This window comes from Myotis nattereri (assembly GCF_964212035.1).
Source record: "Myotis nattereri genome assembly, chromosome: 7".
Taxonomy (NCBI): domain Eukaryota; kingdom Metazoa; phylum Chordata; class Mammalia; order Chiroptera; family Vespertilionidae; genus Myotis; species Myotis nattereri.
In genome coordinates this window covers 83,519,425-83,547,281 of record NC_138082.1, presented here as the reverse complement: position 1 = coordinate 83,547,281, position 27,857 = coordinate 83,519,425, and the positions used below count along the sequence as shown (strand labels likewise).

General features: G+C 43.9%; 1 protein-coding gene across 1 annotated transcript; it reads right to left on the bottom strand.

Annotated features, from left to right (window-relative positions):
- Positions 1 to 291: 291 nt before the first annotated feature.
- On the bottom strand, positions 292 to 18,221 carry DDX18 (DEAD-box helicase 18). Its single transcript, XM_081095269.1, has 14 exons — positions 18,069 to 18,221; positions 15,896 to 16,273; positions 13,808 to 13,948; positions 12,339 to 12,474; positions 11,608 to 11,708; positions 11,291 to 11,490; positions 11,095 to 11,209; positions 7,891 to 8,030; positions 6,665 to 6,826; positions 5,931 to 6,083; positions 4,691 to 4,804; positions 3,333 to 3,389; positions 2,827 to 3,004; positions 292 to 1,828 (listed from the first exon to the last, which is right to left on the bottom strand). The coding sequence occupies exons 1-14, from the start codon at positions 18,151 to 18,153 to the stop codon at positions 1,686 to 1,688; spliced, it is 2,103 nt and encodes a 700-aa protein (XP_080951395.1). The 5' UTR covers positions 18,154 to 18,221; the 3' UTR covers positions 292 to 1,685.
- Positions 18,222 to 27,857: the final 9,636 nt, after the last annotated feature.

Genomic DNA, 27,857 nt, shown 5'->3' with positions numbered 1-27,857 from the left:
CTACCTGACTCCAGCACTGGCTCCCTCAGCCTGAATCCTGGCCAGCAGGCTCAAGCCTGCGTGCCCCACCTGGACCATCCTGCCAGCAGAACCTCACGCAGGACTCTCAGGAAGTACCTGACATCAGGTACTTTATTATAGCAGGAACCACCTTCATTACAGTAAGAACTACCTTTCTATGTTCTCTCACACTGAGATAAGGTAACCAGTCTGGGACAAACAGGTATCTAGAACCCAAATCCTGGCAGACCCAGCACGGTTAACAAAGCATCTTAATAAATGAAACACAAAACTGATGCAATTATTTAATGACCTGGGAAAAGAACGTTATAAAATAAGCTGGTCACAAATAGTGGGTAGAGAATTTCACTTTTGATAAAAACATTTAATGTATATAAAACACTGGGAGGATATATAACAAAATATTCAGTCTTTATTTATGTTCAGTGATTAAATATTCTTCCCTTTGCTTTGTATGTGTTTTTGAAACGTGATTATTTCTGAAAAGAAAAACAAGCTACTGGATAGAGAAGCCGCTGTTAAATGTCAGGAGTCCAGCAGTCCAGGCCTGCGCCCGTGAGGCCCGCGATGGGACAGCGGTCAGGCCGGCCGCAGGACCCCACTCCTCCCGGTCACTCTGGGTGCTCTCCGTCCGGCGGTTTCCTTTCCACCTGACGTTCTCAGTGTCCTTGTATTTCACAAGAGTCTACAATATCAACAGGCACAGCAGCAAGCGATGCCAGCAACTTTGGTTGTAAATTGGAATAACCATTGGCAGTTATGAAGCACAACAGAAATAAAACGTAAAACACAGGAGTCCCACAGCAGAAAACCACATGTGACTAAACTCCTGCCCTCTCTGGCCCCTGCTCATATTTCATGGATCTGGAAAAAGCAATTTTTTTTCCTCCAAAAGATGCTTTACCTGCTCAGGAGTCGAGTTGGAAGAGCTCACTAAACCCCAAACAAGCCCCACCGGAAACAAGGCTGAATGGGTGTCGTCACTCTTTGTCACCATTTGTTTTAAAAGGTCTTTGATAATCACATGGAGCAGCAGACACCACACCTGCATCGGTGTAAACGAGGCCAGAAATCTCAGCTCTCCTCCAACTCCAAATGGGCATTTTACTCAAAGCACAACACCTCGTTTCTTGCTCTTAAAACAAAATGGGGAAAGGCTGTTTTAAAATCTGGTGTATATAAAAACCCTGCCACCTTTAGTTGAAGGTGCTTCTTAGGTACTTCAAAACAAAAAACCCAGACAGTTTCCTGCACTGTCACCGCAAACCACCTCCAGTGTACTGGGTGACCTGCCCGTTTCAGCAGGTTGCTATAGCAATTCATGTCACAAAAATATTCACACACCAGAAGAAAAGGTACAAAAAGAATTAAAACAATGACAGATGAGATTAAAAAAAAACAAAACTTAACCTCAAAATACCCTTTAATCACAAAGACCAAAAAACCCCCTTTGCGCTGTCCTTGGGAAATCAAGAAAAAATGAACTCGTTTTTGTTTTATGACTCAACATAAACAAGACTTGCTGGAAATACTGCTCATTGCTTGCACTCCATGCCAATTTACACTCTTGTTAGATCAGTCCCAATCCTACAGTCAAAAGTCCTTGTTAGAGCAAGAAAAACCACTCCTCTCAGGACTAAGCCCCCGCAGGCGGGAGGACGTCGTCAGTGAGAGAACTGCCTGCCGTCGGAAGACTTCTTGCTGATGTGCTTGAAGATTTTGGACTTCTCCACTTTCTTGGGCTTCTGGTAGCCGAACCCACCGCCGCCGCCTCTCTTCCTCAGCTTGCCGTCATTGCTGTTCACGTCTGCAGGTGCACGTGAAGGAAATCAAGCAACACAAAGATAGCACTCCAACCTGACAACGCCACGGGGGACCAAGCAGCACACCCCCTGCTGTCCCTCCGCCTCACCCTCCCTGAACCACGGGAACGTGTGACATGAGCCTACACAACACATCTGCAGGACATCAGGAGTGCCCTGCGACTGTGGACTAAAATTAGGGGAGTCAGTGTAAGTCCAGTACATTAGTCATTATTTTCTCCACACAATAGAACTCAAGACAATTACCTGTAAGAAATACAGAGGTAAATCAGCAAGTTTATAGGAACACAAAATATACTTCCTGTGTCAAAACAAATGACTTTCACCTCCACTGGGGCTGACTCAGGAATGCTTGCCCAAGTGAAGATTCAACATGCAGGCGTTTACTCAACGCCCACAGGGATGCAACCCCAATCCGGCTTTCTCCTTGAGGAGCTACGGTCCAGCATTGACGAACACGCCTGCTTTAGCTGCTGTTTCTTCTGATGAAAATGTGATTATAAATTACAACAGAAGCAACTGAGATACCCCCGTGCCTTTTATCTTGAGTGGCACTTAAGTGTTCCTTTCTTTTGCTGATCTTGCAAACTTCCTTGTATGAAATCCTTTAATGGCTCTAAGGATAGAAGCTCTTTGAAAGGTTCTGTCTTCTCTCTTTGGCTTGAGGGCATCCTAACCTCCAGACCTCACACAGCTAACCCGAACCTGTACAGCAGCTGAGTCTGCAATCCCCCGCCTCTCCCCAGACTGCACAGCTCCCTCGGGCTCTGCCAGTGAAATTCCTTTGACTTTTCTAAAGGCCCAAGTCATAACTGCCATGTGTCTGTCAATGTCACTCCCGTCACTATCCCTGCCTGACATGCAGTGACCAGGCCGAGCACCGTGCCTCCATTCCCAGCCAGAGCACCCACCCACCCGCCCAGTGCTACGCCCACATGCCCCTAATTCCTGCACCAACTCATCACAACAAAGAAAAGGATACTCAGATCAACAAAAGGAGGCACCTTGAAGCCAAATGACAGAGCAACGTGAGGCAAATTTAAGTTATTAACGTTAAAGATTTGTTTCAGAGAATGGGAGTCATATGCTCGGATGTACGACTTATACGCTTCCTGGGCTGACTTATGAAGGAAGTAGTTCTTTTCAATCAATTTTTCAAGCTGAAATGGAAAGAAACATTGGTTTTAATAAAACAGCAGATTTCACATATACTAGAAAAACCACCCTACAAAAACATTTGTGCCAATACACTTGTTCCAAGCTTTGCAACATTTGCAAAATCATGCCACAGTAAGAATAATTACAAAGTTCCCGTGTGGCCTGGCCTGAGACGACGCAGAGCAGATGTGTGGTAACCTGCACAGCGAGAAAGCAGACTGACCACGGTGCACACTTCCCAGTGATAAGGGACCCCAGGAGGCAATGCCCACCAGCGGGACCAGCAGAGGCAATGCTGGGACGAGCTGAGGCTGCCGGAAGAAAGCATACCTGGGACTGAATGTCAGAAATTTTGGACCAGGAAAACTCAAACTCACTTAACGGGACCTAGAAAACAAAAGTGTGAAGGTTAGTGAACTAGGATGGATCACCATTCACATGTTTAGATGAAGAGAAAGTGGGAAGTCCTACAAACAGTGGAGGAAAGGTGAGGAATTTTACAGGCATGCGTCAACGAAGCCCTCCCTCTAAACAGGCTCCCTATGGAAAGGCCTGGAGCTCTAGTCAGAGGACCCCTAGCTCTCCATGCCAGAGCGGCCCCATCGCCACCCCGCCCTCTGACTGAGTGTGGGACACCAGGTCACGATGACCACAAGCTCCCAGGGAAGGCCCTCTTAGCAGCCGTCACTGACTAGGTAGTGGAAGGGGGCCAGACCTGCGCTGGGTGCTGGGAGGACGCAGCTGCCAGCACAGCTGTGGGGACGTGGAGGTCAGGGCTGGCTTCCCAGAACAGACACAGCTAGCTGAAGCCAGAGGCAGTCTAGAGAACCAGGAAAGGGCATTCCAGAGAGAAAGTGCCAAGTCTAGTGGCAATTCTGGAAAGCTGCGCGGAGTTGTGGAATGAGGAAAATTCACCTGGCAAGACTGCAGGGAGCTGACAAGGAGGCAAATGCAGGGACGAGCAGGCCTGGTGAGCATTCACCACACCCAGCAACGGAGGCCACTCACAGTTACAATGAATTCAGGTTTGGTGGATGCACTGGACACACGGTGAGTGGAAAAATGGAGAAAATATAAACCACGATTCAAAATGCAGACAGAAGAAAGGCAACAGGCAGTAGCCAGGCTGGAGGGGTGGTAGGAGAGTGGGTTTCGGGCTGAAGTTATTTTTCTTAGTGAATGACTTGAGCTGGTGAAGAGCTGACTGCAAGGGAGAGACTGAAGACAAACCAGCTGATGAATGAGGGACAAAAGGAGGAGGAGCGAGAGGAGGAGGAAGGGGCAGGAGTGAATGCGGACCCCACTGCTTTGGGGAGGTAAGCAGGACAGATGCTCGAGAAAAAGATGCAGAGAAGACTGCGGGGAGGGGAGCAGGAGGCAGCGACGGTCAGGTGTGAGGGGTTTAACAGGAGGGAGGTGGTTTCAAACAGGCCACAGGGCTGGGAGAGGAGGCGAGGGACACAGGCTGACAACACGGAACTCAAGATTAAGCCACAGGGGTAGTCCTTTCGGTTCACATTTCCTGGGCCAGCCCCCCAAAAACCTCATCTGTTCCACATCTGTAACAACTGTTCCAGGAGCACTGCAATGACTCATGACTCCTCGACACTTCGAGGCCACCTGCACGGGCCAACAATTCCACAAAGAGGATCTGTTCCAACTTAAGACTCCCAAGCCAAGACCTTTACCTTGGATTGCTTCAGGTAACGAAGGAAACCCAATTCTTCAGGACGCAAGATGAGCAAGGCATGCCCCCTTCCATTTAGGCCCCTGGCAGTTCTTCCCACTCGATGGATGTATTCCTTTGGTAGAGAGAGAACATCTGAGTTCACACAGCCTGACAGGCACCTGTGACAGCCTGCATTCCCGGGACTAGTGGTGGTGGGCAGGTCAGCATTCTTTATGAGGGGGTGCCCCTCCCTGTCAATTCCTTCTGCATGCCCCATCCCCAAAGAGGTTATAGGACGATGACCGAGGCCAAAGGAAAGCTGGGTATGAAATTCATATTAGCTCTATGGTCTAGTAAAATGACCAGTAAGTGTGCCTCATCCTCAAAATGGCTTTTTGAAACATTTTTAAATGCCAGTTGACAATTTATATAATCTACTAGAGGCCCAGTGCATGAAAATTCGTGTACTGGTGTGTGTGTGTGTGTGGGTGTTCCTCAGCCCAGCCTGTGCCCTCTTATAGTCCAGGATCCCTTGGGGGATGTCCACCTGCCGGTTAGGCCTGCTCCTGGGGGCGGGGGGGCAGGTCTAAGCTGGCAGTCAGACATCCCTCTGGCAGCCTGGGAGCCCTTGGGTGATGTCCGACTGTCAGCTTAGGACTGTTCCCCACAGGGAGCGGGCCTAAGCTGCAGTTGGACATTCTTAACACTGCCAAGGAGGCGGGAGAGGTTCCTGCCACTGCCGCTGCACTCGCAGTCATCAGCCTGGCTTGTGGCTGAGCGGAGGTCCCCAGTGGGAGCGCACTGACCCCTGGTGGTCAGTGCACATCATAGAGACTAGTCGTTCTGCCATTAGGGTCAATTTGCATATTACCCTTCTATTTTATAGGAGTTTATTGAATATACTTAGTAAACTTATTTTACTACATGTATTACAGTCTTATATATAAGCAAATTTCATTTCCTTCTGAAACCTACCACTCTTAGCAAATCATTCCAAGCATATAATAGTCCTAACTTAAGTCTCACTGATGCCTTTCAAATCTCCTTACACAGACAGCCTTTTAGGTCCTGAAATAGTCCTAAATACTATTTTTTTCCCTAAATTTGAGAACTACTGCACCGTCATGTGCAATGAAACACGACTTGCATAACTAAAGGATAACCTCTGACTCTGAAATGCAGTATTTCTCAGGGAACCAGGAGAACAAGTGCGCTCTTCAACGTACTGCCATCCTGAGACACCCGAGGATGCCACTTACCTTGGGGTCATCTGGAGGGTCATACTGAACAATCCAGTCGACTTCAGGAATGTCCAGCCCTCTGGCTGCCACGTCCGTGCACAACAATATGCCCGTATCCGCGTTGCAGAACTGGAAGAATGTGGTCGTACGCTTATTTTGCTTCTGCCTTCCCTAGAATCGAATACAAACATCCGTTAGAGCTGGAAACAGGAAGCTGCTGGGAGGTCCAGATGCAGAACCCCAGACTGTGGGGATGTGAACCTGCTTTACTTCAAGTTCACTCCCTGGCCTGTGTCCTGTTTTCCAAGTGGATGGTCTCTCTTATTCCTTGTGGTTCTCATTCCTCAAAACCCAGCCAAGCCCCCTCCACAGAGGACCACTCACCAATGTTGACTGACCTGGGGAGTCAGACCTCAAACCCCACAGTTCATACACCTTGATAAGCACAACCTGTTTTTTTTTGGTTGTTGTTGTTGTTAATCCTCAACCAAGGATATTTTCCCACTGATTTTTAGAGAGAGTGGAAGGCAGAGGGAAAGACAGAGAGAAACACTGATGTGAGAGAAACACATCGATTGGTTGTCTCCTGCACTAACCCCGACTAAGGCCTGGCTGGGGAGGAGCCTGCACCCAAGGTACGTGCTCTTGACTGGAATTGAACCTGGGACCCCTCGGTCCCCAGGCTGACGCTCTGAGCCAAACTGGCTAGGGCAGCACAACCTGATTTTAATGAACTTCTCATCATCACTCACATGAATGGCCAAGACAGGCAAATCAATGTAGTTCAGCAACTCATAGTGGTATTTCACGGACATGCAAGATGAGAAGAAGACCATGAGTTTCTTCTTCCGGTTCTTCTTAAGGAATGTGAAGAGCAGGAGGAATCTTTTCTCGGAAGGACAAACAACATATCCCTGGAAGTAGTTCAAATGAACAGACACAAAGTAACCAAGCGGACATTTGCAGCTCCAGGAGCCAATATGCTGAAGAGACACTGCCCACACTGTTGTGCTTTCCCTACAGTAAAATCCCTGCCATCATAACACAGCATCCCTACAACAAGACAAATTTAAGCTCTTTAGATTCCTTTAACGGGCTGTAACCACTGGACACTGAATTCTTTTCATTATTTCTGAGATTACTGGTTATCAACAGTTCTTGCAACCATAATATATTAATATCTCAACTAACTGGAACTCTCAAGATATATCAATGATTCATTTTTGAAAACTCTTTAATAGCAACATCTCAAATAATCACAGCTTACATACATAGTCCAAAACAAGAGCACAAAGATGGGTGAAGATATTTAAAAAACAAACAAAACACCAACGAAAGGTTTTTAAGCTGAATTGTTACAGAAAATATTTTATTCACCAAAGACTCGATCTTCAAGTCCAATTTTTTAAAATATTTTTTTTATTGATTTCCTAGAGGAAGGGAGAGGGAGATAGAAACATCAATGACGAGAATCATTGATCGGCTGCCTCCTGCACGCCCCCTATTGGGGATTGAGCCCCCAAACTGGACATGTGCCCTTGACCAGAATCGAATCTGGGACCATTTAGTCCATAGCCTGACACTCTATCCACTGAGCCAAACTGGCTAGGGCTTCAAGTCCTATTTTTAATCAACCTAGTTTAGATCTCTGTCACCTCATTTCTAATTTTCCACAGCTATGTGCCTGAAACCAGTCTCTCCACCTTCTAACTCAGAGCAAGATCCCTAAACATTTTAAAATAGTGGTTAATGATGCTTCCTAAGTGGTTAGTGGTATTAAGAGACAGTAAAGAGAGCTAATTAAATTATTCAGAGTTCAAGTTACATTATGCTAGAAGAGCCAGCGATCCAATACCCAAGTTCACTATATTTGAATTAAAAGTTCAATAACCCACAGCTTTCTGGAGGATACTCCAAACAATTACAAGGAAACACACGTGCCCACATTCATTAACATGTAAGGTATTGACAACAATACCTGCTCAAGACCATCCACTGTTGCATTAGTTTTATCATCATCGACACCAACATACAATGGCTCCTTTTTCAGAGAAATCCTCGCCAGGTCCTCAACTCTGCGAGTTTGTGTGGCAGAAAAGAGCATGGTCTGCCTGCGTGCTGAAACACATACACGTAAGAGTAATCCGAACCTTTCAGGGGATCCGCAGAACTGCTTCACAACTACAAATGCTCCTAAGCAGGACTATCAGGAATGGGAGACGCGGTAACACTACAGAGATTCAGGGAATATCACAAACAATTTCATGTTCATAAATTTGACAACTTAGATGAAATGGACAATTTCCTTGATTGAAAGACAAACTGCTAAAGCTCACTTAAGAAGAAATAGAAAACGTGCCTAGCCTGTACCTATTAAAAAAATTGTACTTAAAATCTTCATGTAAAGAAAACTACAGCCCTAACGTCTCCAGTGGTGAGTTCTAGCAGACTTTTATGGAAGAAATATTACTGATTCTTCACTCGCTCTCCAGGACACGAGGGAATTTACTTCCCAGCTTATTCCTTGAAGCCAGCCATTACCCCAACATCCAAACCCAATGACTCATGAGCAGAAATGCAAAATTTCTAAACAAAACTTTAGTAAAGTGAACCCAGCAATATATAAAAAAGGATAAGGCATGGCTAAATAGGGTTTATTCCGTGAATGCAGAGCTGGTTGCTTTAACATTGGGAAATTAACCAATACAATATACCATAGTAACAGAGTAAAGGAGAAAATCTGATCATTTCAACAGATACAGAAAAAGCTTTTGACAAAATTTACCATCTATTTCTGATTTTAAAAAATCTAAGCAAACGAGGAACAAAAGGGGTCATCCTCAATCTGCTAAGGGGCATTTACAAAAACCCTACAGCTAACATACTTCATGGTGAGAGACTGAATGCTTTCCCCACTAATCTCAGGAACAAGACAAAGATCTCATCTCACTACTTCTATTCTGTATTGTACCTGAGGTTCTCGCCAGTGCAATCAGGCAAGAAAAATATTAAGTGAAGAATTTACTTTTTTTATTTGTAGCTGACATGTCTGCCCATGAGGAAAATCCAGGCTAGTTTCATCTGAAGGTTCATGATGAACAATCCAGATGAACATAGAAATAATTACTTGCCAGACATAAAATGGATATACAAAAATCAACCACATATGTACATACAATAAACAATTTGAAATAGAAATTTTAATGAAGTACTTAGAAATTAAGGAGCTAATAAATGGAGATATACCTTATTCATAGGTTGAACTGACTCAATATTGCCTTTCACCAATGCTCTATCCTATGTAATAAAAGGCTAATATACAGACTGTCCCCAAAGGCGGGAGTTTGACCAACCGGGAGTTAGATGTGCACTGACCACTGGGGGCAGCGCGGAACATGGCAGGGGCAGCAGGCGGCTGGGGAAGAGAGGCCCTGGCCGGCAGCTGCTAGGGACCCTACCTGTGCATGAATTTTGTGCACTGGGCCTCTAGTATTCAATAAAATCCCAACCAACCAGGTATTTTTAGGGAGTAGAAACTGACAAACTGCTTCTAACATTTATACAGAAATGCAAAGGAGAACAGCCAGAACAATTTTGAAAAGAACTGTTTGAAGTTCATCCTAAGACTTAATAGGTAGAACTGGAACTTCTGTATGCTGCTGAAGGATATGTAAAATGGTACAAGTTAAATAACTAGTCACTCCACTCCTCAGTAGTTACCCAAGAGAAAGAAAATATGTGCCCATAAAAAAGTTGTAGATGAATGTCTGTAGCAACTTCATAAATCTCTAGAAAATACAAACACATCTACAGTGACAGAAGGCAGATCAAGAGCTGCCTGGGAGGGAGATGTGTGTGAGCGGCTGCTGGCAGTTGGTAGTAGGTGCGGGCTGCTCCTGCAGAGGCTGGGAGGGAGTACAAAGGCGCATGAACGCACTTTAGAGGGTTATGGAGATGTCTACTATATTGATGTGATAATGGTTTCATGGGTGGAATGTGAACATTTAGCAAACTGAGTATTTAAAATATGTACCGATCATGTCTACCTCCCAGTAAAACATTAAAAAACAAATTGTACGATGAATGGAATCATGGCCTTACTACAGATGTAAGCAGTTTATAATGTTACAAGGGCTATAACCAAGCTATGTACAACTCAAACATCACACAGGAGGCTACAAGTCTACGGCTGCCTGGGAGGTGCCAGGTGAAGGTAAGAGGGGTGGGGGGGGGTGGGGGGTGGGAATGAGACATATGTTTGGACTGTTTAACTTGCATTAAACCTCTAACTTGGCAAAACCACTGTATTAAGTTACTAATACGTTTGATGTTTATATTGCAAACTGCCTCTAAGGTTAATTGGCACAGCGACTTCACTTGACTATATTAATACATTGGGGACCAGTAGTTTCTTTTTTTAAAAATATATTTTTGATTTCAGGGAGGAAGCGAGAGGGAGAGATAGAAACGTCAATGATGTGAGAGAATCACTGATCAGCTGCCTCCTGGATGCCCCCCACTGGGGATCGAGCCTGTAACCTGGGCATGTACCCTTGACTGGAATCGAACCCAGGACCCCCCGTCCGCAGGCTGACACTCTAACCACCGAGCCAAACCAGCCAAGGTGGGATCAGTAAATTTATTGCTGGCTTTACCCAGTGGCCAGATAAGTTTCTATTGAACGAGTACAAAAAACGTTTTACATGAATGTTAAAGGCACGCTTTCAAATTAAATACCCATTGCATTTTGAAGTTATTTATTACATGTTCTTACAAGCTAATATCTTTTTAAATTATGATAATTTGTACAACACTGTGTAATATGAAGCGAAAATTCTCGTGATCTGTCTGCAACATGTTAAAAATTCTGGTATTAGCCCTAACCGGTTTGGCTCAGTGGATAGAGCGTCGGCCTGCAGACTCAAGGTTCTCAGGTTCGATTCCGGTCAAGAGCATGTACCTTGGTTGCAGGCACATACCCAGTAGGGAGTGTGCAGGAGGCAGCTGATCAATGTTTCTCTCTCATTGGTGTTTCTAACTCTATTTACACTCTTCCTCTCTGTAAATAATCAATAAAATATATTTAAAAAAAAATTCTGGTATTAATAGTTTTGATATAGAAACAACTCTCACTGCTTCTAACAACCACTTTGCAAACTACATACAGATACTACCCACTTACTTGGCAGAAGTTTAATAATTTGCTTTAACTCCTCTTCAAACCCAACATCCAAGATACGATCAGCCTCATCAATAACCAGACACTGCAGGTTTTTATACATAAACCCTGGAGTATTCTAACAAGACAAAGAAACACTGTCAGTTGTAAAGTTTGTCTGACACAAGACATGACGCAGTACTACACACTGTTCTCTCACCTGCATGTGATCCAGGAGGCGGCCTGGTGTGGCCACAATGATGTTGATCCCATTAGCAAGCTTCTGTGCCTCAGCAGACCTGTTGCTGCCGCCCATTATCAACCCGTATGTGTGAACGTGGTGTGTCATCAGCTCTTTAAGAACACCGAAAGTCTGCATGGCCAGTTCCCTAGTAGGGGAGAGAATAAGAACTCCAGTTCCTAAAAGGCAAAAGAATGAATATGGAAAAAGTCAAACTAATTATCACCACGAGTTCATAAAAGCTGCAATGAACTTCTAGTGAGACAATGGCAGAAACAACTGGATCAAAGGCTTACCATTCCTGGGCATGAACTTTAACTTAACAATGAGTTCAACTGCAGGGATGAGGAAGGCCAGGGTTTTGCCACTGCCAGTTTTTGCAGCTGCCAGAAGATCCCTAAATGTTAAAAAGGGAAAGGAGGAGAGACACTCAATATACTCATTCACCAAGTACTTACTGAGCAGCCAGCACGCACAATCACAGGTGTTTTAGGCTCCAAGGCTAGAACAGGATCGAGAAAGAAAGTTCCTCCTTCTCTATCACTGAATTCAACCATCTGAGTAAAACACCTAACTGAGAAATAAGAATCATGCCAGGAAACAGAAGTGAACACTTTTCTTCCAACACCAGGACGTAATTTAAAGCCTTTAATGCAGGTTGGATATGTAAACCAACACAATACACATCAAAGAACACACTGGTAGCCGAAACTGGTTTGGCTCAGTGGATAGAGCGTCGGCCTGTGGACTGAAAGGTCCCAGGTTCGATTCCAGTCAAGGGCATGTACCTGGGTTGCGGGCATATCCCCAGTAGGAGATGTGCAGGAGGCAGCTGATCGATGTTTCTCTCTCATCGATGTTTCTAACTCTCTATCTCTCTCCTTTCCTCTCTGTAAAAAATCAATAAAATATATTTTTTTAAAAAAAAAAAGAACAACACACTGGTAGTTCCTGGGCATAAACTTTCCTGGGCAAACAACTAGCACTACCAACAGATACTAATGCCAAGCGTCCATGTTAATCATACCTGCCTTCCAGAAGTGGTCTGACACTTTTATGCTGGATTTCAGTCATGTTTGTAAAGCCCATTTCTTTTATTGCCCGGAGAGTGTTCTCATTGACAAGGTTAGAGAGAGAAGCAAATGAAGTGTCCTCGAAAGCCCCTAAACGGAAGACAGTTTATCATTAGCAAATTTATCATTTTTAGTGGCTAATTCAGCTAGATTGTCTAAATTAGTTTTGCTGATTGAAAGCATTACTGGGTTGCAGTCAAACTTATTAGAACTTCTTCCACTAAGACAAAATCCCAACCATTCCCATGTAATATTAAGAAAAAAGACCCTACACTTTAAAAATGTCTCCTCTGCTGATGGCTGCGTAATTTAAAGTCCATGTCCAGAGCCCCTAACGTAACAAAACAGTAAGGGAGAGAGGAAGTACAACCAAGGGATTTGCAGGAAATTAAAATGTCAAGGGTGGGGTTGGGGACAGGAGTGCAGAGAAATAAAATGTTTAAGAAATCTGAAATAAAACGTGAAAACACTGAGAATAAAAGCCAAGAGTGAAGTTAATCTCACTCCCAAAAGACAACCGAGTCAGATACGGGCAGACCGTTGCCTCCTCAACCCCCCACGCGGGAGTCCCTACTCCTCACAGCCTGGCTAACAGACACCTTTGGGCTGGAGAGTTCTGTTGCGAGAGGCTGTCCTTTATACACAGGATGTTCTGCAGATCCTTGACCTCTGCCCAGGGGATGCCAGTAGCCTGCCCCAGTTCTGACAAAAATGTTGGTGGCCAACCCTCATGATTTCCCTGGGAGAGAGGAGGCTTATGAGATGCTGGACTTTCAAAGCTAAAACTGGTCATGTTCTGGGCACACCAGGGTGAGCTGGTCACCCTGCCTGGGAGACAAAATTGCCCTGGATGAGAATGCTGCCATCTTTGCAATTCTGATCAGGCAGGTCTGGGGCTGGGACTCAGTATTTTAACAGAAAATCCAAACCAAACAACTCAAGTGACTCCTAGACATTTTTGGTTAGGAGCAACTAATTCTAGTCTAAACTCTTGACTTTATAGATTAAGAAACAAGGGCCAAAGGGGGTTAACCTGGCACAAGTTCTTCGATGTTAATTCCTGCCTCCCCATTCCTTCTTACTAAGCCAGTATTAAACCACTGGCCTCCAGACTTCTGGGCCAATGATGTTCCCCCTACAACATGGAATGAGCTTTAGAAAATGATAAACCAAAGGAACAAAGGACCCCAGAAGCTGTTGGTGTGCATTCTTAAAATACTGTCAGGAATAAAGGAAAGACCAGAGAAAGAACAAAAACTAAGGCACAATATGGAAGATAAAAGCTGCACTTAAGATATTAACCATTTCTTGTCAATATTTACGTCTTCCAGGCACAAGTCACAACTTACTTCACATCTTATTTCACATCTTATAATCGGGAGAGGCGTGGCATTTTAAAGATCTGGGGACCGTGCCGGGTTACCTGTCAGTCCCAGGGGCAGGCTGGGCACCTCGCTCTCCTCTTCCCCGTCGCCTGGCTTCCCCACGCTGGTTTCGGTTTCTCCAGGGGCCTGGGCACCTTCCTCTGGCTCCACTTTGTCTTCCGTTTTTGCTTTTTTGGTATCTTTGGTTTTAAAGAACAAACCCCCCCATTTTATTTTCTTCAAATAAAACAGCAAACAAGATCACAAAATAAAAGATGTGTGACACAAAAAGGTCTATTTTCAAAAGCTTAACACATTTCCAGCTTTAATTTGCTAAGGAATGTCTCTTTCATAAAGATTTGGTTATATTTATTTAAGAGCCCAGGGGGACGTGCAGATTTGTCAACAAAACTTTGTATTTTAGGATTCTTAATGTATTATAGCATCTTCAGTAATCAGCTTTTAAAAAGTCTAACTAAACCATTTAAGTATTGTAATTACACCAGGTTCTATATACTTTACTGAGCTTTTAGTTTCTATAAAAGCTAATTTTGTTGAAAGATGAACAGAAATACCAAAGGCTCACGTTACTGAAGACAGACTCCAAAGCAGGGCTACATCCACTCAGCTGGTGGCAGGCACTGCGTCCCTGAACGCAAGTGGTGAGGGGCCGAGAGGAAGGCCTCCGGCTCTCACTTCTCTACCCCCATGTTCACCATGCTCTTCGATGTTCCTCTGGGTCACGTGCGTTAGCCACCACGCTGGGCTTCTGTCGATTTATGGTGGTTCGTGAGGCTGGTTAGAGCAGAAGGACCCCGACCACAACTCAGGACTCTTGTAGCCCAGGACTGGCCTCTTCCCGAGACTTTACTACCATCTTTGTGGGAAATGGCCAGCTCTGCGGGACCCACACGTTCGAAAGCCATGGATATCACCAGCTGGTCTTCACGACTGATCACTTCTGTTTTCCTTAAGACAGTTCTTAAAGTTTACCCATCGAGTTAAAACCCCTAGCTCTTTATTTCTCAGTGACTGAGAAGAGAAATAAATCGTTGTCTTAAGCAACTTAGAAAAAGAATCCTAAAGAGGCTAATGATTTTAGAATCGAATTAGTCACTTTAAATAAAAACGGTAATGTCTTATCTTCATGCTTTTTTCTATCTGGTTTCACTTTTTAAGCAATTTCTCAAAACCTACAAATGTGCTAGTCTGTAGGCAGCATGAAGACAGCTGTGCACGTTTAGAAAAGTTCCAAGCTCCTTTCTAAATGAAAGCTTTATTTCAGACAAGATAGACAAATAGCAAATTCTAACCTAGGTGCTGGCAAAACTTTTTCTTAAAGGGTCAGATAGTAAACATGTTAGGTTTTGCAGGCCACATGGTCTGTCACCATGAAGACCAAGTGAACAGTGGGTACTGCAGCATTCATAAAGCTTTTCTCACGACGATGGCAGAAGGCTGCATAGCTGTGCGTCTACTCTCCCCTGAAGTCTCAGCTAGCTCCATCTCAATGCAATGCCTCTCACCTAAGCTTCCTCACATCCAATCACCTCCCTAAAGGAAACGGCACTTCCCCGCAACACTGCCCTGGTCCTTATACTCGCCTGGAAGTTAATGTTCCATTTATTCAGAAGTTTCCTAACTGCTATTTGTACACTTTGCACATCCAAATAATCACCAACTCTTTTTTTCAGAAGGGAGGAATTTATGGTAGGAAAAGGAATGGGGCAAAAGAGAGGTAAGTGAAGAGTCATTCACGCAAAGGCCAGAAAAGTAGATTCTACTACCTGCCGGATTTTAGCACCAGTAATTCCACAGCTGTGTGCAAGCAGGTAACCTAAAATATGACGCCATAGTATGTCCTATCAGCAGGGGAAGAGCAAATGTCTAGACATCTAAGGAGATTCTTCTTTAAGTGAGGTCTTATTCAAGGCTGTTAGGGAACGTACAGGCATGACAAATATTGAGAAAAGTTAAAGTATAAACCCTCTCCCCAATGTTTCCTTGAGCTCGTCGGGTAGTTTCTGGAAACTAGTGAGTATCAGGGGTCCTTGCATGTCATGTGGGCACAATAATAAAGAAAGGAGAATGATAACTAACGGAAAACAGTTTAAATGGATTCAAATAAAAGAAAATGAAGAACTTACCAGGCCCAGCATTATCCACCATCTTTCTCTTTTTCTTTTTCTTCTTCTTCTTAGATTCTGAACTGGGAGAGTGCACTGCCGCTTCCCCGTTGGTTAATATGGTAGATTTCTTGGGGGACTTTTTAACTTTTACATCTTCCACTGTTTCTTTAGATATATCTCCATTTTGGGCTTCTGACAGGCCCTTATTCACAGACGGCTTTAGGGATTTTTTAACTTTCCCACCTCCCACTGTTTCTTTACATGTATCTCCATTTGGGGCTTCGGACAAGCCCACATTCATGGACTGTTTCAGGGATTTTTTAGTTTTTCCACTTGCTATGGTTTCTTGAGACACATCTTCATCTTGAGTTTCTGACAGGCTCACATCCCAGGTCCCTGTTTAACACAGAACACACTGTATCAAAGGGGAAGTTTACTCAGAAACAGCTGGAATCTCAAATGAGAAATTCCATGGCTTCCAGAACTGAAATGATTTAGCTTTTGCTTCCCTTTCACATACGGTTAAGTCCTCACTTAATGCCAATGGTAAGTTCCCATGGCATCTCATTAACATCACAATGAACGATACTGAACAGGACGACACTATTCGAGTACCTGCTGTACATTATTAAAGCCACTTCGCCCGGGCCAGTGTGGCCGGTCCCACACACCCAGGGCTGCTGGTTCCACTCCCGGTCAGGGCACAAGGCCTGGTGGGGGCTTGCCCAGCCCCAGTGGGGGACTGGCAGGCGGCAGCCGATCAACGTTACGCTCTCACATGGATGTTTCTCTCTTCTCCCTTTCTCTCTAAAAGTCAATAAACTATATTCTTTAAAACACTTGCAATTTTATGGTGTTGCAAATAAATTCCTCTTAAGGAAAAACGCTGGAAAAAGGAAAGCTGCATTTCTTAATTTCAGAAAACCATCTCTGTCAAGAGTTAAAAGTTTGGAATAAGAAAACTTTAAGAGGTTAAATTTTTAAACAGCTGGGGTGAGAGAATGGTAGTTACAAAATACGCATTTAATATAGACATTAATAATATATGGCTAACAGGCATATTAAAAACAACTTACATGTTATTCACACAACTACTGCTTCTCATAAATACAATTTCAAAACACTCACCCTGAACTTTCCTAGATGTTAGTGAACTGGAAATTGTTGGTGAAACCACTCCTTTTTCCCAATAGTTATACATAAATAGCTGAAAATGTCTTTCCAAAAGCTCCCATGTTTATGTATAAAAAAAGATTACATCGTCTTTTATTGTAATCTATACCTTTACCGGAAAGTAGTTAGTAATGCTGTATTAGTCTATGAATTGGAACTATAAGGGAACTCCTAAAACCCACAACCCTTGCTCCTCCAGGATTTCTTCCAATCAGCTAATCTCTGTTGAAAACCAATTGGGGTGACACACTGGACCTCAAAAATCGCCTTCACGGGTTTACATCTTATGACACAGGACCCGGAAAGCTTAACCTGCACAGCTTTAAGACCTCCGGCTCACCGGCAGAGGGCAGGGCTGCAAACAAGGTCGGCCAGCAAGGTGACATGCAGGCACGACCCCTTTGCATGTATCTCTGTGCAAGATGCAAACACGCAGGCGTTTATAAACTCGGGCTGGAAGCGCTGGAGCACAGGGTGGAGGCTTTGCATCCGACGCTGAGCTGTCAGTGCAGGCGTGCCACCGGAGGAGAGGCGGGGGAGCCCTGCGGCAAGGGGACAGTGAGCTTCCCGTGGAGATACAGACACTAAGCTGGCGATGCAAAAGCAAGGTGCATGGAGGGAGGTGCACGTGTCGGCTCGGAAACGGGTGAGGTGGGGACGAGGTGGGACCCGCAGGCAGAGAGGGAGGCAGAATGAGGGAGACAGAACAAAACCTAACTTTCACAGGTCAGAAAGGCTGGTTTGGCAGGAGGAACGTCTGGAGGCCTGGGAGGAACGCCTGGGGGCTCCTGCCTTAAGTCAGCAGCAAGGGGAACCCGACGGCCAGCGTGTCAGGCAGACTAAGGCCGTGGGCGAGTGGGCGCCGGCTCGGGACCCCCCTCGAGGCCGCCTTTCCACTCTCCACAGCACACGTGCTCTAGGGACGCTGCCCGCCACGCCGGGGCCCGGGGCACGCCGGGGGCGCCACGGCCACGCGGGGGCTCCAAGCGCCGCGGCGCCGCGAGGCGAGCCAGCTCACCCTGCAGCTTTAGGTTCCTCTGCCGCAACTTGAGGTTCCGCTTCTCGATCTTCCTGCGCAGGAGCTTCATCGGCAGGTGGGCCATGTTGACGAAACGCTTCCCAGCGGCGCCGCAGCCCGGCTTCTGCGCGCTCCCGGGTGACGTTACTTCCTCTCCGTACGCACGTGAGCCGCGCGGCCAACAGGATATACGTCACAGGAAACGCTAGCGGCCTGTGGACCGAAAATGTGTCCCGGGTGGAAAGGCTTCCGGGCGCGTGCGCCGCGCTACACATGGCGACCGGATTCCATGCAGCGCCCCCTGGTGGGTTGGAGGCCCGCGCCTGCGCCGGGTTCGCATTGTGCCAGAGCTGGCAGGGCATCTAAATGACTGGGAGTCTGGGGGTGGGGGCGTGGGGTGGTGTGTGTGTGCGTGTGTGTGTGTGTGTGTGTGTGTGTGTGCGTGCGTGTGTGTGTGTGTGTGTGTGTGTCAATTTGGGAAATTGAACAAAACCTTTCACATAGGTTTTTTCCACGTGTGTGTGTGTGTGTGTGTGTGTGAATTTGGGAAATTGAACAAAACCTAACTTTCACATAGGGTTTTTTCCATTCTCCTTAGTGAGAAATACACCTTCCCTGGTTACATAAGTATAACATTTCTCAAAGCAATACCCTTACTCTTGTGTTTCATTCATATTTTTCTTTCCATTCCATTCATTCCACCATAAAGTACTCTATTCTGAGCCATTAAAAATTCACATCACTATGCCTTCAATTTCACAGCAGTATTATTGGGTTAGCTGCAGTTTGAAAAACAGGTTTATAATGATAATTCCCCAACACTCACCCATGGACCCTGTAGGAGTCCAGAGCATAAGTTGCAGTTTGGCTACCTTGTAGGCCTCTTATTTTCTTTTATTTATCTATTGTGTGTGTGTGTGTGTGTGTGTGTGTGTGTGTGTGTGTGTGTGTTGCGCAGAGAGGTGCATAGAGTGTTTAAAAATAGAGTTATTGCTATTAGAAAATTGGGATAGTTCATACTGAAGTTGATATTTTTCTTGAAAAGTTGCTTCAATTCCTCTTGGAAGTAACTAGTTTGGGCTGAGCAATCCCCTGAGAAGGGTCAATGAAACCTGCATTCGTTTATTTAGAGAGTCAGGGAAAGAGCTGATGGGGATTAGACATGATTATAGGGAAGAAGGGAGAGGGAGAAACTTGGGGGCAGTGGTTCTCAACCTTCCTAATGCCGCGACCCTTTAATACAGTTCCTCATGTTGTGGTGACCCCCAACCATAAAATTATTTTTGTTGCTACCTCATAACTGTAATTTTGCTACTGTGAACAATATGTAATTATATATGTGTTTTCCGATGGTCTTAGGTGAACCCTGTGAAAGGGTTGTTCGACCCCCAAAGGGGTCTCAACCCACAGGTTGAGAACCGCTGGACTTTAAACAGAATATGAGTGAATTGACTGAGAAGTCACCTTGAACTGGGCTGGAAAACCAAGACAAACGAACAAATCCTGATGTGCCTAGATTGTTGTTGGTTAGGCAGGCTAAAAAATGAGATTTAAATGGGCCCATGGCGTGGCTCAGTGGTTAAGCATCAACCTATGAACCAGTAGGTCACAGTTCGATTCCAGTCAGGGCACATGCCCAGGTTGCAGGCTTGATCCCCAGTGTGAGGTGTGCAGGAGGCAGCCGATCAATGATTCTCATCATTGATGTTTCTATCTCTCTCTCCCTCTCCCTTCCTCTCTGAAATCAATAACAATATATTTAAAAATAATAATAAACTGGTACACACACACACACAGCTGCACATGCACACACACATGTATCTCAGTTTAAACAGATATCAGTTTAAATATATATGTCTATACTGTATACACATTGTGTTGTTTATATTTTGTATATTATGATAATGTTTAATAAAAAAAGTTTCTGCCTGGGAAAGATTTTAATTCCAAGGACTAGCCAATTCTTAGAGATAGGGAAAGACTCAGCTAGGAACATGCCTTTGATTTGCAAATTAATCAATTGTTGGAGGAGGTTATTAAGAGGACTTGACCCCCCTGTTGACCCTGGAGCTGGACCCAGGCAATTGGAGGCTCCTCACCCCCCCCTTCACTGCCCTTGGAAAGTATGATCAGTCCAACATTTCCACAGTGGGAGGCATTTTCAAGGATGAAGCCTTGAGAGAGCAATGTGTTGTGAGACCGTCTGAATGCTGTAAGCGACTGAACCCCATTAAGGCCCTGCATCAACTTTTAAGATTCTGGTGGGTGGGTGCAGAGATCACTGTCCGGCCACCTAAGACTCGCTCCATAAGTAGGTTCCCTTGCTTAGTAAGCCTGCCATCTACCAATCTGGAGTGGCTACCTCTTTCTTCGGTCTCTCCTTGTTCTCTGCATACGGGCCAGTTTCAGATCTCATTCGGGGAAAGCCTGAGGTCTTGAACCAATGTCAATCCAGGGCCAAACTTTCTCTCTCTGGCCAGTGCACCCCAGGAGGCAATATTCTTCTGCCTTAATCATCCCAGGGCCAGGTACTAGGCAATTAGGGACCGCTCCAATAGTTTAGAGCCCACCTAAATTATTTAAATTAGCCAACCTAATTTCAACTGTTCCCCTGCCCTGCCTTGCCTTTTCTGATGGAATGCCAATAAAGACTGTGGCTGTGGCTCTCCCCTTGGTCTGGTTCCTTCAGCCTCCTCACAGATGTTGGTGCTTTCCCATGGCGTGGTGTGCCTCCTGTTTCCACAACCCGTGATTATAATAATCTGTCTTCCTGAGCCTCTCCTGTGTCTCTTCTAGCCACAGCTGACTGGTCATCACACAAAAGAACAAAGAACACACACTACATACCTCTCTCTCTCTCTCTCTCTCTCTCTCTCTCTCTCTCTCTCCATCTATATTCACATGATTACACACCTGAGTATTGGGTCTGTGACTTTGAAATTCACACCCACTACTAGGTACAATAACTAGTATGTGGTCCATCTAGAAAGTGCTCAAAAGTTTTATTTTCTTTCTGCTGTAACTTAAATGTGTGGGTCGGAGAATGCTTTGGCAGTAGTAATGGAAGGCAGTCCCTTCTCTCCAGCTAATAGTGAGATTTGGGAGTCATCTCCATAAGACCATAGAACCCATGGCTTGAGTATGTTCAAGATGTTTAAATCGGGAATGCTGATCCCGTAAGGTGCATGGAAAGGATTTATTTTAGGGATTGATGCCTTTCAATAGTCATAAATAAGGCTAGTGATGTCAGCTTTCCTGGATTCTTAGGAGAGGAATGAGAAATGATAACCTTGGATTGGCTCTCAAAATTGGGGGTGGGAGTTATTTTAACAGAGTAAATTTCTAAGGTTAGGTCTGGTAAACAAATGAGTATCATTAAATTGTATTTCAGAAAGTATCTGTGAGGTTTGGGGAGGTGGTAATGAATCATGTGCCTCTGATAATCCTGTTGCCCCTCATTGTTAGAGCCCATCTTAGTATCTATTTCATAAATGTTTAAGCTTTATAACTTCTTGCAGGAGCTCCCCATCCCAGACATCTCCTGCCCAGAATACATTCATCTGCCAATTCACTAATTTAGCAACTACTCTGTGAGTATATTTATGCTTGGAGTATGTGATAGCTGTGTGCTAAGTTCTGGAAAGAGAATAGTGGGTAAAATCAACACAGCTCACCTTTATGGGGCTTACAGAGCTTACACGGAGAAGACAGAAATGTAAACAATTATGGTAAAGTATACAGTGATAAGGGAAACACAGGACCCAGCGACACTCTATTTTGAGCTAGAATGGAGTAAATTAAATATATTTTATGAGAAAGAATGAATGTGCCGGGGCTCACCAGCAGACCCTGAGTGATTGGTGAATGATTACTCTGACACACGTTTCTGTAAATAGAGGCTAAGGGACAGCTTGGCTATAGGAACCAAATAGCCCCATTCACCTGCCTCCTTAGGCTTTTATTGTAACAGCAGCTTGAACTAAAATGAGCCATTAGATACTATCAGTAGGATAAGCATCCTTGAGAAGACACATGCGTCTGCAGTGTCCTTTAAGTAAGGATGTCTAAAGACTGGACATAGAGATTCCAGTAAAACACCCGGGGGCTCAGACTTGTTTGGAAAAGTCAAGGCAGTGGCTGCCGCCTTCGGCAAGGTCCCCCTGGAGGCCCCCAACCTTTTGGAGATTCCTTCTTACAGACTTTCCTACCGAGTCCCTTGCTTCCCCACAACTGGGTAACCAATTGGATGTGGAATTAAGAGAGAGAGAGACAGAAAGAGAGAGAGAGAGAGAGAGAGAGAGAGAGAGAGAGAGAGAGAGAGAGAAGTGAAGGATGCAGCTTTGGATGTGTTATATAGAATACAGGAACAGGGGAAAAAGTTTGGAGGATGGTGGTGAAAGGAGGAAGGGAAAAGAGAAAATTAGTTAAGTGGTGAATATTTAGTGGGGGCAGAATTACATGTAGTAGATAATTCACAAATATGTCTTGGGTGAGTGAAGATAGAAATGCATCCCTACCTGAGAATGTACAGACAGATCGGGATGGACTAAATGGGGCTAAGGGTTTTTCCATATAAAATTCCGAGTTTGTGATGTCAATTTCCCAGATGTTTTGGCAGCTGGAGCAGGTAAGGGAGAGTCAAGAACATGTATCGCAGGAAGGGTCTGAAGCATGGTGGAATTTGTTTGGGGAATGGTGTAACAAAGGGGTACGGTGGGGTTGAACCTCCTGTCAGCAAGTGAGTAGACTCAGGAGTTTTTGAGGAGAGTTGGGAAAGTAATAATGAAGATAAGGAAATACGGAAACAGACCACACATAGGCCCTTAAGTAACAGGCTTCAGTCTGGACATAATGTGATAGTTTATGACAAAATAGGCTCTTGGGAAGGACAGAGGGCGTGATCAAATTTATGTTTTTGGAGGACTTATCAGCAGTGCTCAGGTGCACTTGCTTAAGGGGAAGAATTGAGACCAGCTGGTGGCTATTTCAATAATCTAAGAAGGAAGTGGTGGGGTTTCATGGTACTTGTTCCATGCCCCCATGTGGTCTCCCATGCATGGCACATCCCCCCTCCTTCACTGTCTTCACTCAGTCTTGTCCACCTCATCCTTCAAGACTCAGCTTCCACACTGCCCACTCTGGCGAGCTCCCTAACCCCTCCCCACCCAGGCCAGGGATGCTCACACCCTCCTCAGGGTTTCTTGTGTGTTGGGTATGATTTCTACTGATGCTCCTTCCACCCTGGATGGTACTGTATTTCTCGAATCTTTCTTTTCTAGTACACTATGGGCTACTGAGGGACAGACATATTATCCTTGGGTTCCAGAACTCTGCCTAGCATATAGTAGTAATTCAGTAAATTGATCTCAATAAATTAATGACAAATAAATTAATGACAGGGAGAATGGAAAGATAATATTGAATCCAGGGTATATTTGGGGGAGGAAAGAACTAAGGTTTACTGATTAATTGAATTAAAGGAAGAAGAGCTATCACTTACAGAACTGATGCATTCATTGAGGGTAGAGTGGGGTGGTGAGCTTTTTGGGAATGACCAATTTGGTGTGGAACAGCATCATATATATAATACATAGTAACATATATATGCTTACATAATATATTATATAGTATACATAATTAAGATTAAATATATAAAATTTTACATATGTATAAATTACATATATTTTTTGCCCTTTACATACATATATACCCTTTATATATATACATTTAGTTTGGAAACTATAAAATGCTAAATGTTTTGATTCCAAGAGAAAAATTAAATTTAGTGTTTAAGGCCTTACATTTGAGTAAGGTGGATATAAGCTTGAATCCCACCTCTGCCATTTTACTGGCTATGTTACTTTGAGCAAATAGTTACCTCTTTTTAGCCTCAATTTCTTTATTCATAGAAGGGTTATAATAATCATCATCACCTCATGGAATTGTGTGAAGATTCAATGAGTTTATATATGTTAAGCACATTTATCTTGATGCTTAGCTTTTATTAAACAACAGTTTTCATTATTATTTATGCACATGGAGGAGAATTAAAGGAGAGTTAGCTAGGAATAGGGACAACCAGTTAAAACCAATAACAGCGGGGAAGCCCTTGAGCTGGGAACTGGAATTTCAAGGTAAGAAAATGAGGGACAAGGGAAATGGATCTCTCATACATTCATGTAATCACTCTTGAGTAAATTTAATTAAACAGCACTTATCAAAGCCTCTCATTAAATAATTTTTATATTTTATACAGGAAATTTGGGCTGAAATAATAACCACATGGATGTGACTAATTGGGAGGAATATGGCCAAGTCAGAGTCACCTTTCTGTATCAGAGGAAAGAGAATGTGTTAGCCCAGGGTCTAGGGTTTTAATTATTGGAGCTCCATGTTGGAAACGGATTCCGTACATCCATGTCTAGCACACAGAGAAAGATATACGGTTATCAAAAGGCAAAAGCAGTATCTTCATGTACCTTAACCGAGCATTATACTAAAAATATGAAATGTATGAGTAGCAGGCTTGATTCTCCATCTATGACAGAGAACAACCCGCTACAACTTCCAGAGGTTTCTTTGCTTGGGTTTATGTAAAGATGTGCAGAGACTAACTCATCCTACTTGCCAGAACATCTGAGTTGAATTCCTAAACAGGGGATCTGGGGACCTGATCTGGGGTAGGGAAGGCAGAGGTACGGTGTCCAGGGGATGCCAGGAATGCCAGGGCTAGAGGATTCTTGGGGTATCAGCACCCCAGAGTGGAGGCTCAGGGAGAACTGCAAAGGCCTTCCTCCTTGGGCTGGGGCACTCAGAGGATGCAGCTGGATGCCCTCGGGCACAAACATCAGGCTTGCTGGTCGCAGAAAACTTTGAATATATGTTCTTATGTTTTCCACACCGGTTGGGAGGAGGCAGTGAAACAGCTGTCACTGCCCGGATTTTAGGCAAGGAAAATAATTCCACCAAAACACAGGCCCAGTGCCCTCAGTACGAAGGAAGTAGAATTAGGTGCAATAGTAGTGGGATCTCCACGCTTGCCCTGTACATTTCCTTTAGATAGTTTAATACAGTAGCCTATTTGCTCATAAATGTTACTTCTTAATCACTATTCATGAAAAATATGAACCGGGATATACCAAAAGAAATACCGATGATGGCTCCGTGGCAAGTCTGGCCCAGGATTCAGGCACAAATCCAAATAGTAATCATTTTTCTTTGAAATTATGATATTGCCCATCTCATCTGTCACATCGGCATTAATTGTTCATCTCTGTCTGGTACATGCTGGACATATTTTACATCATGTGTTTATTAATCATATTAACAAATTGTATGTTTTATATAAAGTATGCATTAATGGTATTAAGATGTTTATAGCCGTTGAGTTAGCCTCAAATTTGAATTGTTTATCCTAAGATATTACAAAAGTGTCTCATTTTGGGGGACTGGGATAGTTTAAGATACACCTTGAAATTATTTCTATAGTAATTGATGATTTCCCCCCCTCACATGCCAAGTCAGCCTGTAACTGGTTTGATTGAGGGATCTTAGGCTTATTGGGGGCAAATGTTGTAGTTTGACTTTTTAATTCTTATCCTACACTGTTAGATTCCTGTACCTGCTGTGTTGTGAGGTCCCTTGATAATATTTCAGTTTGATTTTATACTTTTTCTGTCATCCTTAGTTACTAAAAAGCCTAGCTTACTGCACATGTCAATCTCACATTCAATTCAAACCTTCCTGTTTTCTTTAAAGCAGGTGAGCATAGATTTCAAGTGGAGGAATGAGGCATTTGCTTTCTTCCTCCTTCCTCTTTCTGTGCCTGTCCCTTGGTCATTGCAGTAAGAAGAGGAAAGGGAACAATGTAAAGAGCCATTTAATTTCTTTAGTTTTTCAATGTGAGTTTGTTCTTTTCTTTGTTGGTTGAAAGTGCTTTCTTCTTAAACAGACAACCACATATTGGCGTGTGTAGGTGACTGTGTTCCTAGTTGCCATCCCTCATTTCAGTTCTGTGCCTCAAGACCTGGACAGGGGAGGCTCCAGCAGGTCCCATGGACAAGCAGCTCAGTTCCTAGACGTTCCCAGAGGCCTTGGTGGTCCTTCTGTGACCCCGGGTGGCAGCCTCATTGTGTCTTCCTTCAGACCCAGGCCCCATGTGCCCTGCAGATGTCTCCTTAGTCTACAACATCAATCTCATCTACATTTTGTTGGCCTCTCCTGCAATGGTCATCTTCCTCCCAGCTTCTTAGGTAAGACATTACATTGGAGCTAAAAGTACTGGAAAAATGAAACAAACAAACAAACAAACAAACAAGAACAACAACAACACACACACACAAACATTCACAGTTAGTTATTTTCCTTTTCCACTTTCTTTAAGTTTTCTCTCTGTTTAACCTGATAATAACAAGTCTTATACTTAGTGCTTCATTATCATGATCTTGTTTTGTAAGTAACTATTTATGAAATCACAAGCGTAAGACTTCCTGGAGCAAGAGTACAGGTGTAGACAAAGGAAGACCTGACTATGAACATGGTGTGTTAGCTCAGTGCATATCTAGGTAGCTGTATTGATGGTGTTTCTCCTCTTTATCTTGGGGAATTCCCTTGACTATGAAACAAGAATGTCTTTTTAATTCTCTTCTATATTTTATTTGGTTTGGATAATGTCTGGATGAGAGGAATAAACAACTGACATTCCTAATACCTACAAAGTCTTGGAGTCCAGTTACTTAAATTTTTGTGCTTTGTTTCCTTATCTGTAAAATGGGGGTGATGTTAGTAACTACCTTGTGGGGTTATCAGGGAGAAAATGAATGAACACATATCAAATGTGTAGAACAGTCCTGTCACATAAGAAAAACTTGGTAAAAGTTGGCTAATGTCAATAAGATGTTCCTTTGGCATGCTATTTTGTGTCTGTAAAGAAAGCCTTATGCAGGGTGAAAGTAGCCAGCCAAATAACTCATACAAAATGTGTTTATTTGGCTCAGAGGTCTTGGTGCCAAGAGAATCTATGTTATTTTCATAGTCTTTCAGCATGCAGTGTGGTGCCTGACACACGGTCAGTACTCAGTGGGGCATGCTGAATGAACGAACATGCCCTCAGTCCTTCTTTAATCCTTGGCATGCCCTCTTTAATCCTTGTACACACATGTGAGCCACATAGTACATCCCAGAGCACAGACCCATTGGCTTGAAATTCTCCAAAGGGAAGGGGGAGAATGAAGCCACTTAGAGGTACATAATTTAAACCATAAAGCACCAAGAACCTGTTTTATTACATCACCTCTGCACAGCCCTTGCCATATACTTGGAACACTTCAAAGAGTCCTGTTGAGAATCCACATCCATATTTTCTACTTGAAGTAGCATTAGCACTGCAGATCTTTCTACATGCTGTCAAGGCTAGCAAGTAGGGTCAACCGAGTAATGAGCAGATTAATCAAAACTTCAGTCACTGCCTCTAGCTCATAACTTATAGACAGCAGGCTCATAATCTTTAAAATGACATTTTCCCCTGGGACACAAAGCTTTTCTATAAAAACTATTCTTTTTTTCTTTAACATGAAGGTTCTCAATAAAAATAATACAATCTCTTTTCCTTCAATTGCGTGCACATTAACTCTTTAATTCTATTCGGCTAATATGTGTGTGTGTGTGTGTGTGTGTGTGTGTGTGTGTGTGTGTGTATTTAAAGAAGTCATGATGATGGATTCCAGTCAAGATGGTGGTATAGGTAAATGCAGTTCTTGAATCCTTCCACAACCACATCAAAATTACAAC

What these genes read in the sequence shown, in the direction of transcription:
- DDX18 (XM_081095269.1), bottom strand. Translation starts at nt 18,153, where the DNA reads ATGGCCCACCTGCCGATGAAGCTCCTGCGCAGGAAGATCGAGAAGCGG. An exon ending in GGTGGATAATGCTGGGCCTG is followed by an intron (nt 13,949 to 15,895) that starts GTAAGTTCTTCA and finishes TTAAAACCAAAG; the next exon opens with ATACCAAAAAAGCAAAAACG. An exon ending in TGCCTGTCTTGGCCATTCAT is followed by an intron (nt 6,084 to 6,664) that starts GTGAGTGATGAT and finishes ATTCGATTCTAG; the next exon opens with GGAAGGCAGAAGCAAAATAA.